The sequence below is a fragment of the Chinchilla lanigera genome, unplaced genomic scaffold, assembly GCF_000276665.1.
Source record: "Chinchilla lanigera isolate Chin_1 unplaced genomic scaffold, ChiLan1.0 scaffold00007, whole genome shotgun sequence".
Lineage (NCBI taxonomy): Eukaryota > Metazoa > Chordata > Mammalia > Rodentia > Chinchillidae > Chinchilla > Chinchilla lanigera.
In genome coordinates this window covers 31,277,166-31,292,426 of record NW_004955408.1, presented here as the reverse complement: position 1 = coordinate 31,292,426, position 15,261 = coordinate 31,277,166, and the positions used below count along the sequence as shown (strand labels likewise).

The 15,261-nt window shown below is 40.6% G+C and overlaps 1 protein-coding gene across 1 annotated transcript in view; it reads left to right on the top strand.

Moving 5' to 3' along the window:
- The window catches only part of Trpc7 (transient receptor potential cation channel, subfamily C, member 7), a 148,086-nt gene that overhangs the window by 116,426 nt on the left and 16,399 nt on the right, over positions 1-15,261 (top strand). Inside the window, exons 7-9 of the mRNA XM_013507541.1 lie at positions 3,596-3,791; positions 9,258-9,479; positions 10,139-10,219. Of these exons, the coding sequence (XP_013362995.1) occupies positions 3,596-3,791; positions 9,258-9,479; positions 10,139-10,219 (499 nt within the window). The remainder of the gene's footprint in view (positions 1-3,595; positions 3,792-9,257; positions 9,480-10,138; positions 10,220-15,261) is intronic.

Below are 15,261 nucleotides of genomic sequence, written 5' to 3'. Positions count from 1 at the left end.
AGATTTAGCCTGGAAACCTGCTGGTTGATAGTGAGACACATGGCTTCATGGTAAACATCAATTAAGCCAATTCCAAGATAACATCTACCTGAAAGCCAGGCCCTAACCTCCCCAGAGATGGGCCTTCTGTCTTATACTCTGGGTTCACTGGTTAATGAAAATTGTAGATGATAATTAACACTTGACTTAGAAAGCACCATAACCTCACAGGACACAAGGCCTAGCTCCAAGGCCTGAGGCCTTGGGATTCATAATGTATTATTCATTGGTTTCCAAGACCAGCTTCTCCCTGAAAATATATTACTGTAAGTTTTCAAGGTAAAGTTAACACAAATCTTTTCCCACTCAGGGCAGTGAGGCCAAGTTCCATTTATTTCTTGTCATATATTAAACTAGAAGATAATGCCAGCATGGCATCTCACATTAACTGCAGAGTTCTTGTCACCCTAAAAGGCACTAAGTTTTCACTGATGTATTTCTCCCTCTTCTACCAGGGTTTCTACAGTTTTCATATTGATTTATAAGTGCTCTTTATGTAAGAAGGACATCATCCATTGTCTGCATAATGTTTATAAATACAAATTCCTCATTTAGTCTTTTGCCTTATATTTCACTTGTTATGTTTTTTATACAATAAGTTAAGTTTTGTGTGACTAAATCTCTCAGTCTTTCCAGTTTCTGGAATTTAACCCTGCCCAAGATTATATGCTACTCAGAAACATGATGTAATTTTTAATATTTAACTCTTCAGTCTGTTAATATGTTTTCGTTCTTTTACTTTTAAAATAAAAAAGAGAATTTGTCTAGTTACATGATGCAAACCATGGATAAAATACCATATTTCTTACAGCTTACCCCAGCTAAATGAGCATAACTCAGCCAATAAGGTCCCTTTTACCAAAAAAAGAACAATAAAATTGATCTATTCAAGTAATGCCCTGAACACTTGTGACAAAGGGGATGGGTATAAATTAAGATCCAAGAGACCCAAATAATTCATCTGGCCATCCTGGGTGATTCAAGCCAATGAGCCACCTTCTCTTTAAAGAAGAATTTTGTATTTCTTCTCATTTTGCTTCCTAAAGAGAAGAACTAAAGGTTGTGAACAGTCTCCCTTAAGAATGTAGAAGCAGTTATTAGAGATGCAAAGTTCAGTTCAGACCCTTTCCTGGCAAAGCAGGGGCAGATGGTTCCTGCTATGGGAGGGGCGACTTGGGCTCCAGCAATCTCAGTGAGTCTATGGGGTCTCCTGGAGACAGTGGTCAAGTCCAAGCCCAGGGGTTAAGTCTTTAACTACAGAATGGAAAGCAAACAGGTAAAGGGTAATGAAGATTGTTTGAAAAACAGCAAATCAAACAGATTCCAAGCTAGGTTAATTGTCCTCAGCTGAGGGTTCTGGTAGAGCAGGGGCTCGGGTCTAAATTTAGAGATGTCCTGCTTATTGGGGATCTCCCTGCTTCTGTTTGTTGACCTAGAGTCCCTAAGCGAAGGAATCAGGAATAAATCAGGCTCTGTAGCAAAATTCATAGTGAGAAGCAAATGAGTAAAAAAAATACACACTAAATCAAGACCCGTTTCACCTAATCAAAATTCAGAAGGCTTTCCCTGGATGTGCTCTATAATTGTTTGCTTCATCTGTGTCAGCCAAAGGTTTGTAGGGTGTTTCAAGGTAAGAAAGGAAAAACGAGTTCGTGTAAAACTATCCCTGTGTCACTGGGATTACCCACTTCTTAGATTGTTCATGGCAAGTGCATGGTCCTGGGCCAAGCCTTGCCTGCCCAGCCCTGCCCAGCAAGACCATGCCCTTCCATCCCTCCAGTTTGGAGTTTGGGGCTCACTCAGGTACTGTGCCCCTGTTCCCTTCCACTCAGATGAAAACCAAGGTTGTTTCAAACTGGGAGACAATATAACAGCAAATCTTGCCACACAATGAGTGTGATCCTTTTGCACAAAATGGAGGCTGCATCTTGCATGAAGAAAATTTTTCCACCTTCTCAGAACTGCATCAGGGCTGGAGCTCTGTGACAATAGCTTTCTACCCCAACATTGCTTTTAAAACTAGTAACTAGGCTGGACATGGTGGGGCACACCTCTAATCCTAGCACTTGGGAGGCTGAGGCAGGAGGATCAGTGTGAGTTTGAGACCAGTCTGGGCTACTTTGTGAGTTCAAGGCCATCCTGAACTACACAGCAAGAGCCTATCTCGAGAAACCAAAACCAGAAGATAAACAACAGAAACAAACTAGTAACTAAATACCTTCTAAAATCAATTAAACATTCAAAATTCATAGCATTAAGAGAAATAAAAATAATAACAGCACAAATCCATTTCAAATATCAGTTGTTCAGACTGTGGCATGTATAGAGAATGGGCCAAACAGCTGGCTAGACACACCTACATACATACACCCCCAAATACACACACTCAAGAGAGTTGCAAATTCATGCGAGTCAAGAGTGGATTTTTAGCCCAAGTGACAAGTAGTAGTATTTTTGTACTTCCCGTTAAATAAATATCAATCCTTGACAGACACTGATTTTTTTAAAAGAAAATCTGTTAGTCCTGGCCATTTGTGGGTGAGTGTAGAGAATCTGAAATGTTAAAGAGGGGGAAAAAATCCTTTCTTTGGACTTGGGCTGTAAAATTTGGATGTAAACCAAAAAACTTCACTGAGGCATTCCAGTGCTACCAGATGCACCTGCATATTCTAAGCCATCTAACCAAAACCCAGCTTTCTGACAGGCTCCCACCTCACAGGCCTGACAAAAGATCATATATAAGGGAAACAAGGACAGTGGCATATGCTTGGTTGGGCCTTAGTCTTAAAACCACTGTATCTCAATAACTTCATAGTCTCCAAAGGATCAAAGAACAATATTCTAAAAGCCACATCTTACCTGAACTACCCTTAAAGCACACACAGCCTCTACCTGGGTCCACTACAGTGTAAGATTTGGGCAGTTACCTAGTGACTTTGGACAATGTAGACACACCGACTCCCCACTGCCGTTTCTAATAATTCCAGCCCAGTTTAGAGGACTTAGTATAGTGCTTGGTCGCAGGCATGGAAAGTGGAGGTATAAGTGACCCCACCATAAAGACGGTCAGAAGACTCAATAGCTGCTCTGCTTCAAGTGCCCTTCAAGTGCTAGGGAGCATGCAGGCCCGCTCCCTCTGCAGACACCACCTGCTTCCCAGCCTGAGTTCCCCCTCCCATGGGCTGCGTAGAATGAAGAGAGAGGCTTAAGAGTCAGGTGAAAGAGCAGTTTGCTTTCTGAGGCTCATAATGCTCAAGAACAAATATTTGCCCCATTGTTTAATTTTAGACGTTTAATTAATTACAGAAAGATAAAAATAATACCTCATCTAGAGTCCCAATAAATGGATTGAATGAAAAAGGCAGAGACTGTCATTTATAATACTCTTTCCAAGTCTTCTTAGAAATCTAAGGATCCTATTATTTTGGAACATAGGCACCTGCACCCCACCCTAGCCCCACTCCAGGGAGACCACTAACACATGGGCAAGGGTAGCTTTCATTTTTAAAATGTGAACTAATTCAAAGACATGAAAGGACTGCTTGTTTCCTTGTAGGGTTGAAGAAAGCTTTAAAACCTTATTTTGGTCCATATTCGGCTTATCAGAAGTGATCTCGGTGGTGCTGAAATACGACCACAAATTCATCGAGAACATCGGCTACGTTCTCTACGGCGTTTACAACGTTACCATGGTGGTAGTGCTGCTCAACATGCTAATAGCCATGATTAACAACTCCTACCAGGAAATCGAGGTAAGACCAGTTCGCCGGAACGTTCGCTCTTACTTGCTTCACTGACACTGATGCTTTCAGCAGTGAGGGTGTGGCACAGAAGCCTTATGCTATAATTAAATGTAACACTTGGACAGCAAAAAGCAGACATTCTTCCTGGGCAGCTTCAAGACATGCATCTGGTCGGTCTGCCACATGGTAGACTGTGTGGCTGGTACAACCACACAAAAGGGCACAGTGAGAGCCGAAAGAACTACTCTTTGACACATGCTGCCTTAGAAAACCACACAAGGGGCTCAGGCCTCATCTAAGTGACTATCAGCCTGCTCGCTTTCTACTCCTCACTTGCTATTTAAGAACCTATTATATGTCAAGCCTGTGCTAGGCACTGCAGATACAAAGATGATTAAGACACAGTACCTGCCTTGAGGAGCGCATAGTCCAGAGAGAAAAGCAGGTATGGCAAGCAACAAATTACTGACTCTGGAGCCAACACAATTGCAAACAGGAGAAGTAAAGCAAAGAGCGATGGGCCATGGGGAAGTAAGCTTCCAGGGGTACTTGAAGGGCACCTAAACACAAAAACAATTTTGCCAGGCAGATAAGGGGGTTAAGAGAAAGTATCAAGAAGCAGTTTATCAAATCTATAATGCATAAACCATAAGCTATTGATTGCAATCTTGCTTAGAACATCAAGAAATTAAAAACAAACTAAATGAGCATTCATAGGATCTGGTAAATAGAATTTGATGTATCTGAACAATAGAATGCTGTGCGCAATTTAATAAAAAAGATAGATGATGTTCTTTATATGCTGATGGTAAAATATACACTCATTTGTTATTGCAAAAGGTTTTTTGTTTGTTTGTTCTGTTTTGTTTTGCTGTGCTGGGAATCGAACATAGTAGCACTGAACTACAATCCCCAGACCTTCTTATTTGTTATTTTGGGGTAGGGTCTCACTAAGTCCCTAAGTTGCCCAAACTGGGCTCAAACTGGGGATCCTCCTGCCTCAGCCTCCCAACATGCTAGGATTATAGGTGTGTACTATTACACACACATTTTAAAGAAAAACAAACCTTTGAAACTATCCTTAAGAAAGGCACCACTGGGGCTGGGGATTTAGCTCAGCGGCAAAAGCGCCTGCCTGGCAAGCGCAAAGTCGTGAGTTCGGTTCCCGGTACCGGAGAAAAACCAAAAAAAAAAAAGAAAGGCACCACTAGGGTGGTGCATGATAAGTGGGATCCTTTTCACTTTATTTATACCTTCTTATGCTGTACTAAATCATGTTTACCTATTACAGTTAAATAAAATTAACATTTTAAATGCTCTAACCCATTTTGTCTGCATTTCTAATTCTAAGAATAGATTCACACATGAATATGATTTTACACAGATGCTCACTAAAGGAAAAGTTTGGAACTAGCTCATCGATATCAGAATGTCTAAGCTGAGACAGTCACACTTTAGAATACTGTATATATACAGTGACAAAGACTTTTTGTACTAACATGGAAAAATTCCTCAGATATTATTCAGTGAAAAACTGCAAGTTGCAGAAAAATACAAACAGGCAAATCTCATATTTACATAACAATGCAATTGTAAATACACAGACAGAAAAGAGAGAAAAAGGGATGCTACCAGCCTCTTGGTCAGGAATCCTCTCAGGAGGGGAGTATAAAGATAGAGGGGATTTCAAAGGGCGCTTTCGTATTCGCTTGGCATAGCTCTGTACTAAATGATAAGAAACAATTGTGTATTCCTCATATAGAGAAAATAAAGATTCCTGATCTTTATTTGCTATGACTTTCAATTTTTTAAAAAAAAAAAAGAGCAGACTGTGGCTTAAACATCAAGAATGTTTTTTCTTATAGTTCCAGAAGGGAGGAGCTCAAAGTTCCTGCAGGGGTGGTTTCTGGTGAGGCCTGGCTCCCCGGCTCACAGACGGCCACCTTCTTGCTGCATTTGCACATAGTCTTCCCACAACACTGCTGGGCTAGGCTCCCACCTTATGACTTCATTCAACTCTAACCACCCCTCTGAAGAGTCCACCTTCAAACACATTCTAAGGTACCAGGCGAGCAGGACTTCAACACAGGAGTTTTACAGAGCTACAGTGCAGCCCAATAACACCAGAAAAATAAGACTACAGTATTCCAGACTATCTCGGGGCAGGGCAGGGCAGGGCAGAACGGTGTGGTGTGTTCAGCACCACCAGAGCAGAGATTGAGCAAGGAGAAGAGGCAAGAGGTGATACGAGCGAGTTGGGTCATGGAGCCTTAGCTGCCTGTTATTGTGCTCTCAAGAAAATACAACACAGGATGGGTAGGCAGCTAAATTCTTCACAAGCCTTTCTATATTTGGTCACTATGTGGAGGATGAGCTATTGTTAAATAGTCCTGCCCCTCTGGGCCTCAGTTTTCCCACATGTAAGAGAAACTTAGATGATGCCTGGATAGTCTGAGGATCTCTGTGCTACTCACCCAGGGCAGCCCTCCTGCAGCCTGACCAGCATGTCGTGCTTTGGTACTAATGACTGTGATATGAGCGTGCATGTGGTTGGCTAAGGGTTGCCCTCTCACTTAAGACAGGAATAGGCAAGCTCACAGCATGTGATATCAAGTTATTCTAGCACGGAATGGAGAGAGAGACAGAGAGAGAGAGCTCACTGCAGCCCCACATCTCCCCTCAGTACTCTGAACTCCACCAGGTACCAAGCTGAGCTTTGATGAAGTGTGTGTAAGTCCTCCTAGAAAAGTCTCCCATTTATTGAGTACGTCTTGAATACCTGCTACTCCAATCCACTACATCCTGCACCTTCCCTGCTGGCTCCCTCCACCCCACCCAGGCAGAGCCACTCTAATTCCTCTGGAGCAGCTGCTCTGGGGCCCAGGCTCCCTCCTCTTCCTCCTCAGAAGCCGTCCTCAGCACAGCACCCATGCACAGCCTCCCTGCGTTTTCACCCTCTTCCTCTCTACCCTGTCCTTCCTCTCAGTATTTGAGACTCTTGATCTTTAAAAAAGAGAAAAGATAAGATAAAAACAGAACTGTAAAAAGTCCTCGCTCCATCTCATTTTCAGCTCTGAACCACTCTCCCCCCTCAACCCCGCGCTTTATCCCCAACCTTCTCCAGAGTTATTTACCCTTCTCACTGCCTCCCTGATGGTTAACTCCTACTCCTTCTCCACCCAGCCCCACTTGCCCCCACTCTACCTGGTGAGAACTACTCAGCTCTGACACCAGCTATGGGGAGGCATCTGAGCCCCAGATCAGGGCCCAGCATGAGAGCTTCCCAAGGCTCTAACAAACCTCTCAGGCAAAGGCTGACTGGTGAACAGTTTAACCAGTTCATTGGCCAGGTTATCTGATCCACAGGGCATGTTACTCCTTAGCACAGGCCAGGCACCAAGGAGATGCTCTACAGATATTTACTAAATGTCTAAGTGCTGACCCCTGTGCTAGGCCTGCACTAGGCTATGGAAAAGAAAGTAGTATTTTTTTTTTTTTTTGAGGGCTTACTCAATATCTTTCACTGTTAAATGTCTTTTATGCATTAATTCTTTAAATTCTCACAACAACCTATGAGATAGATAGATAGATAGATATCATGATTCCTATTTACTGATGAGGTAACTGAGTCAACTACTGTAGCTTCAAGGTAGGTAAGGAGAATAGCCAGGATTTGAACCCTGGCAAGCACCAGAACCCATGCTCTTACCTCTACACAGCCCTCCCTGTCAATCGAGCTGAGTCCCGGTATCCCTGTTATAGTTCTCTTGAACAGCAAGACCAGGAGTGACCCCTGCCCTCAGAAAGCTCCCAGTCTGCTGGGCATAGTGGCGCACTCCCAAACTCCCAGGATTTGGGATGCTAAGGAAGGAGAATCATGAGTTAACATGGGTACATAGTGGGTTCCAGACATGGCAAGACCTTATGTCAAAAAACAAAACAAAACAAAATACATATACACCTAAAGCAAAAAACAACCTTCCCATCCCCTTCTAAAAGAGACATATAAAATGTCCCCAAGCAGACCAAGCCACGACAAAAGCAAGTAAAGTAGTCAAGCTGCTGGTTACGACCTTCTACCCTGGCAGCACATCCCAACAGCCTCATGTAGGCCCTTGCTGGGTTCACAGTCCTTGGAGTGTATCCACTGCCTGTGGAAATGAGCACATACTCAATGTCTGAGGATGAAAAGACACTGTTCTCAGCCTTGTCTGGATGACATCAGGACTTAACTGAAATCACAAAGTAAGGCATATTGAAATCAGATCTATCTGATTCAAAATCCAATCCTCAAATGAGTAAGAAGATGGGCAATTCAAAATAAAAATTTTAATTAAAAAAACCCTCAAATCCCATCTTCTTTTTCTCCCTTCCTACCACAGAGGTTCAAGAAGCCTGTCCAGAGCAAAACACTCCTACTGCTTCTCAGGGGGTCCACTCAGGATTCTGGCATGGATGCCAAGTCAAAAGCTCTAGTTTTTAATCTAATCCCACCACCAGAGAAGAGAGTATGGCAGGATTACCTCCTCTAAGCCACAGCCAGACCTTGTTCCCCTTGAATTACATATGCTAGATCTCTTAACATCCCCCAGCAGCACGTTGGCCAGTATGAAATGCACTTTTTAATGCTTATCCTATATCGTCCAGTGTGGTAGCCACTCACCACAGGAGCCTATGCAGCACTTGAAATGAAGCTGCTCCAAACTGAGATGTGCTCTAAGTATAAGATTCACACGGGCTCTTCGTATGCAAGGAAAGAGAAAGCTAGCTCATTAATCATTTTTCGGGGGCAGTGCTGACGGCCAAATGCAGAGCCTTGTCTGCCACTAAGCATGAGCGCTACCACTAAACTTCATCTTCAGCAGTAATTTTTGTGATAATTACTTCTGGAAATGATAACATGTGGGACCCATTAAGTTAAATAAAATGCATCATTGACATTAATCTTACCTGTTCCTTTTACCTTTTATAACTGACATAGAAAATGTAAATGTATCCAAAGGCCTCACCTTGGTGGCTCACAATACATTTCTATTGGACAGCACTTCTCCAAAACATAAATAAATACCTTGCTGCTGTGGTGGTTGATTAATCTACTAGCAGAGCTGTAAAAATTAATGAATAATAAGGTGAAGTGGCAGTGAGGAGTGTTCTTTGGTGAGCTGCAAGCGGAGAACGTTGGTGAAAATATAGAGAGGAGAACACAGGAGAGCACCACACACTGGCTCATGCTTCTCCCAGGAATCCCAAGGATGTAGGTGGAGGGCTTTAAGAGTGAGGAATGCGTGTGGGCTTAGCAAAAGCAAATCGCCACCTTGTGCCCTCCGTAGAAAGGATGAGCAGCCACAGATCCATCGGAGTCTGTTTCAGAAGTCTCATCTCAGAATCTGAAGCCTGTATCTCTGCTCCTCACAGTGAGCTCGGTTGTTAAGTCTTAGCCTTTGATGGTGTGCTTTTGATTCCCTTGTTCCGCAGGAGGATGCAGATGTGGAGTGGAAATTTGCCCGAGCAAAGCTCTGGTTGTCTTATTTTGATGAAGGAAGAACTCTACCTGCCCCTTTTAATCTAGTGCCAAGTCCTAAATCATTTTATTATCTCATAATGAGAATCAAGATGTGCCTCATAAAACTCTGCAAATCTAAGGCCAAAAGCTGTGAAAATGACCTTGAAATGGGCATGCTGAATTCCAAATTCAGGGTATGTAGCATCTGGTTTGTGGGGCTAGAAAAAGCAGCGGGAGGAGGCGGCAAAGGGAGTCGTATGTGTTTGATTCACATGGTGGCCCCTGATGCAAGGGAAGCTGGGAGCGGCAAGGGGCTGTTGCCTTTCAGAATATGCCGGGCACATCACGAGCTGCCACAGAGCAGGGGCTGCCCAAGGTAGCAACCCTTCTCCGTGTAATTCCTTGGGGAGGTGCACCATTGAGGACTTAGCAAGCACCTGCTGCCTGCTCCCTGGCTGAGCCACAGTCTCATAAGGGGAGCTCCTTACTGGACTTGGAATAGCTTTTTCCAGAAAGAATCTGGAGAATGAACTCTGAGCAAAAGTTTCCCTGACCACTCTCTCTTCCTCATGTAGATTCTTAATGTTTAACCTATTAGAGCCTCTGAGAAGTCCTTGAGGAAAGACAGTCATATAACTTTAACTCGGTGCTTCTCAAACCAACTGGAGTCTCCCAGACATTCTATAATGTTTGTGAGCACTCTGCAGAGCTAGAGTTCCTGGGAGCTGTTCTGAGAAACCATGCAGCAAGGAGTAAACCAGCTTCCAGAAGGTCCCTTAGAGACCCAGTCCTATAAGTGGATATTGTTCATTCAAGTCCTATCATGCCTCTGTGTGACTTTTTTTTTCCCCAGAAGACTCGCTACCAGGCTGGCATGAGAAATTCTGAAAACCTGACTGCAAACAACACTTTCAGCAAGCCCACCAGATACCAGGTAATTACCCCTTTCCCCAAGTTGGGCAGAAGTAGATGCCACTAAGACATGAATTTAGTCACATGGCTGTCCCATCTCCACAGGACACAGCTCCCTCCTTCCTTCACTGAATACATATTTGAGTGGCTGATACATGCCAGGCACTGTGGCATTTACTGAGGAGATACGTGTGGTTCCTACCTTAGTGGCATCTTCAGGTTAGTGAGGGTCAGAGGTAGTGAACAAGAAAACACACAGATGAATATATGACATTAAATTGATGAAAGAGCCAAGGAGAAAAGAATAAGGTTCAGAAATGGAGAAAAATGCTTCTAATTGAGAGAGCATCTTCAAGGAGAAAACAGTTAGTAAAGACCTCACAGATAAGAAGGGGGCAGCCATGAAGAAAGGGATATAGGCAGTGGAGCAGTATCCACAAAAGTCAGAGAGAAGCTGGAAGGGAGACCAGAGGTGACAGTGTCAGGGTCCATTCACTTACCTGGAAATGTCTCATGTTTATCCTTCTTTTTGACAGAGTAGGTCTCCATTGTATTTTTAAAAATACACATCTTTATCCATTCATTGGTTGATGGGTATTTGGGCTGTTTCCAAGAATTAGCTATTACAAATGATGCCACTATAAACATGGGTGTGCATAAACGTTGTAGTGTGATTTTTTAATTCTTTCAGGAAGATACCAAGAAGGGTAATAACTGGGTTGAATGGAGCCCTAGTTCTTTTTTTAGGAATCTTCAACTGATTTCCACAATAGTTGCACCAGTCTACACTCCCACCAATTGTGGAGAAGGGTTATTTTTTCCCCACAGCCCAGCCAGCATTTATTATTGGTGGATTTCTTGACAATAGCTGTTCTTTCTGGAGTGAGATGAAATCTCAGCAGTGATTTAATTTGAATCTCTCGAATTTCAGGTGATAGTAAACATTTTTTCATGTATTTATTTGCTGTTTGTACTTTTTCATCTGAAAAGTGCCTATTCATTTCATATGCCCGTTTTTGTTTCGGTCTTTAAACTTGAGGGTGTCTGTTTTTTTGAGTTCCTTATATATTCTAGATATTAGTCCTTTGTCTGAGAAACAATGGCAAAAAATTTTTCCCACACTGTGGGTTGTCTCTTTCTTGGTGGTTTTTCTTGCTGTGCAATAGCTTCTTAATAAGATGAAATACCAGTTATTAATTCTTTGTGATGGTTTTTGTTCAATCAGGGTTTTGTTTATAAAGTCCTTGCCTACACCAATGTCTTTAAGAGTTCTACCTATTCTATCTCCCAGCAGATTTAGTGTTTCTGTTTTAATATTTAGATATTTGACCCGTTTAAATATCAGTTTAGTGCATGGAGAGAGATAGGTTCTAGGTTTAATCTTCAGCATGTGCAGAGCCAGTTTTCCCAGTACCATTTACTAAAGAGGCTATCTTTCTTCCAATGAAGGTGTTTGGCCACTTTGTCAAACATAAAGTGGCTGAGGGCCTTTGGAGCTGATTCTGCATCTTCTATTCTGTTCCATTCATTACAGGTCTGTTGTTTGTTTATTTGGTTGGTTGGGGTCTTTTTGCCAGTAGCATGGTGTTTTTATCACAGTAGCTTTGTAGTACAATTTCAAGTCAGAGACTGTGATGCTCCCTGCCTTGCCTTTGTTGCCCAGAATTGCTTTTGGTATTCTAGGTATCTTCTTGTTCCAAATGAATTTTAGGATTATTTTCTCTAGTTCTCTGAAGTATGCTTTTGGTATTTTGATTAGGACTGCATTAAATCTGTACAACAGTTTTGAATGTATGGCTATTTTCACTATGCTGGTTCTGCCCATCCAAAACCAAGAGATATCTTTCCATTTTCTGATACTCTCTGTGATCTCCTTTTTCTGAGTACTATAGTTTTTAATGTAAAGGTCTTTTACTTCCTTCATTAGATTGATTCCTAGGTATTTAATTTTTCTTGATGCTGTGAAAGGTGTTGTTGCCCTAATTTCACTCTCAGTGAGTTTGTTATTTGTGTACAGGAATGCTATTGATCTTTGAGTGCTGACTTTGTATCCTGCCATGCTACTAAATTTGGTTATTAATTCTAGGAGTCTTTTGGTGGAGTTTTTGAGGTCCTGTATGTAAAGTGTCATGCTTTCTGCAAATAATAACAGTTTAATGTCTTCCTTTCCTATCCTACCCCTTTTATTTCTTTTTCTTGTCTAAGTGCTCTGGCTAATGTTTCCAGAGCTATATTGAACAGGTATGGTGATAGTGGACATCCTTGTCTTGTTCCTGATTTTAGTGTAAAAGCTTTCAGTTTTGACCATTTAGTAAGATGTTGGTAGTTGGTTTGTCATAGATGCTTTTATCAGACTGAGAAAAAGAGTTTGTATTCCAATTTTCTGTAGGGTTTTTTATCATGAATGAGTGTTGGATACTGTCAAGTTCTTTTTCTGCATCTATTGAGATGATCATGTTTATTTGTCTTTGGCTCTGCTGCATCTATTGATTTGTGTATGTTGAACCATCCTTGTATCCCTGGGATGAATCTTACCTTGTCATGGTGTATAATCTTCTTGATGATTTGCTGCATTCTGCTTGCCAGTATCTTGTTGAGGATTTTTGTATCTATGGTCATTAAGAAGATTGATCTGTAGTTCTACTTTTTTTGTTTGGGTCCTTCTGTGGTTTTATAATCAGGGTAATGCTTGCTTTCCAGGAATGAATTTGGGAGTATTGCTTCACTTTCAAATTCATTAAAGAATTTGAGAAGTTTTGGCATTAGATCTTCTCTAAATTTCTTGTAGATATCAACAGTGAATCCATCAGAGTCTGGACTCTTCTTTATTGATAGGTTTTTAAGTACACCTTTGATTTTACTGACTGATATTTATTTATTTATAATTTTATATCTTCTTGATTCACTTTGGTAAATTATATGTATTTAGCTTTGGTAATTTATATGTATCTAGGAATCTGCCCATTTCTTCTGCATTTGCCATCTTATTAGAGTACAGGTTCTTAAAGTAGGTATTAATCTTCAGGATTTCTGCAGGATTTGTTGTGATTTCATCCTTTTCATTCCTAATTACATGGATTTGAGTCTTTCCTTCCTTTTTTGATAAGATTGGCTAATGGTTTGACAATTTTATTTACTCTTTCAAAGATTAAATAAATTTTATAATTAAATCAAACTCTTGAATTCATTGAGTCTTTATTCATTATTCATTATTGTTTTCTTAGTCTTCATTGAATTAATTTCTGCTCTGATATTAATGATTTCCTCCCTTATATGAGTTTTGGGCTTGACTTGCTCTTCTTTATCTAGAAGCCTGAGGTTCAACATTAGCTTGTTCATTTGGGCTAGCTCTGTTTTTTTCTGACATGGATATTCACCCCTATAAATTTCCCTCATAGGACTGTTTTCATTGTGTCCCATATGTTCTGCTATGTTGTATTGGCATTATCACTTAATTGTAGAAATTCTTTTATTTCTTCTTTAATTTTATCTGTGAGCCCTTAACTGCTCAGGTGTTACTTAGTTTCCATGTGTTTATGAAGTGCTTGTGGTTTCTTTTGGCACTGACTTCTAATTTCATTGCACTATGCTCTGGTAATATACACGGGATAATTTCAATTTCTTTGCATTTACTTAAGCATGTTCTATGAGCTTGTATGTGATCTATTTTGGAGAATGTACCATGTGCAGCAGAGAAGAATGTATATTCAGGATGTAACGCTCTGTAGACATCTACTAGGTCCATTTGTTCAAAAGTTTAGTTCAGTTCTGATAGTTCATTATTGGTTTTTTGTCCAGTTGATCTGTCTGTTTGTAACAGTAGAGTATTGAGGTTGCCCATTACAACTGTATTAGTGATTATTTGATTTTTCCTGTCTGTTAATATTTGTTTTATATAATTGGATGCACTGGTATTTTGTGTGTATATATTTATGACTGTTATCTCTTCCTCTTGAATTGTTCCCTTTACAAGGATGTAGTGATTGTCTTTGTTTCTGTTAATCAGTCTTGGCTTGAAATCCACTTTGTCTACAAATAGAATAGCTACCCCTGCTTGCTTCCAGGTTCCCATTGCATGGAGTATTGTTTTCCATCCTTTCACCTTCAGTCTATACATTTCTTTTTGAGTGAAATATTTTTCTTGAATGCAGCACATTGTTGGATCTTGCTTATTGATTCATTCTGCCAATCCATTTCTTTTGATTGGTGAATTGAGATCATTAATATTAATGGTTATAACTGATATGTATTGACTTATCCTTGTGATATTATTTTCCTATTGTTGGTTTCCATTTTCCCCTTCTGTTTAATTGCTTGCCTTGCCTTGTGGATTCATTCTGTTGAGATTCATGGAGTTGTGGTCCTTGTTATCACTTTCTAGAATATCCTTCAGAGCATTTTGGTGTGCTGGTTTGGTGCTCATGAATTTCCTGAGATGTTGTCATGAAAGTATCTTATTTCTCCATCAATTTTGAAAGATAGTTTTGTGGGGTACATCAATCTGGGTTGGAGACTGTTTTCTTTTAGGGCTTGAAATACTTCAAACTCTCCTTGATTTGAGGGTCTGTGTTGAGAAGTCTGCTGTGATTCTGATGGGCTTTCCTTTATAGGTGATTTTATCTAATCACTTTTAATAATCTGTTCTTGTGCTGAATTTTTGGAATCTTGACTATTATATGCTCTCATATAGATTTTTTTTATCATGGCTAATTGGAGTTCTATATGACTCACTTACTGTATGTCAAATTCTTTTTCCATGCTTGGGAAATTTTCTACCATTACTTCTTTTTTTTTTTTTTCTTTTAAAAAATAAAAGGAAAACACATAAACAAACAGACATTTACAAAATAGCAAAAGAACAACACAAACAACACAGAGTTACAAATAAAGTGGTAAGAAATTAACAATGCTTGTATAACATATTGATATCTTCAATCTATCATTACTTCTGTGAATAGGTTTTTTATATTGTTTGTGCTGTCTTCTGCTTTTTCATTGACTCTGATCAATCTTATGTTCTTCTTTTCATCATCCAGTGACTTTTGGACTGATTTTTCATGGTCC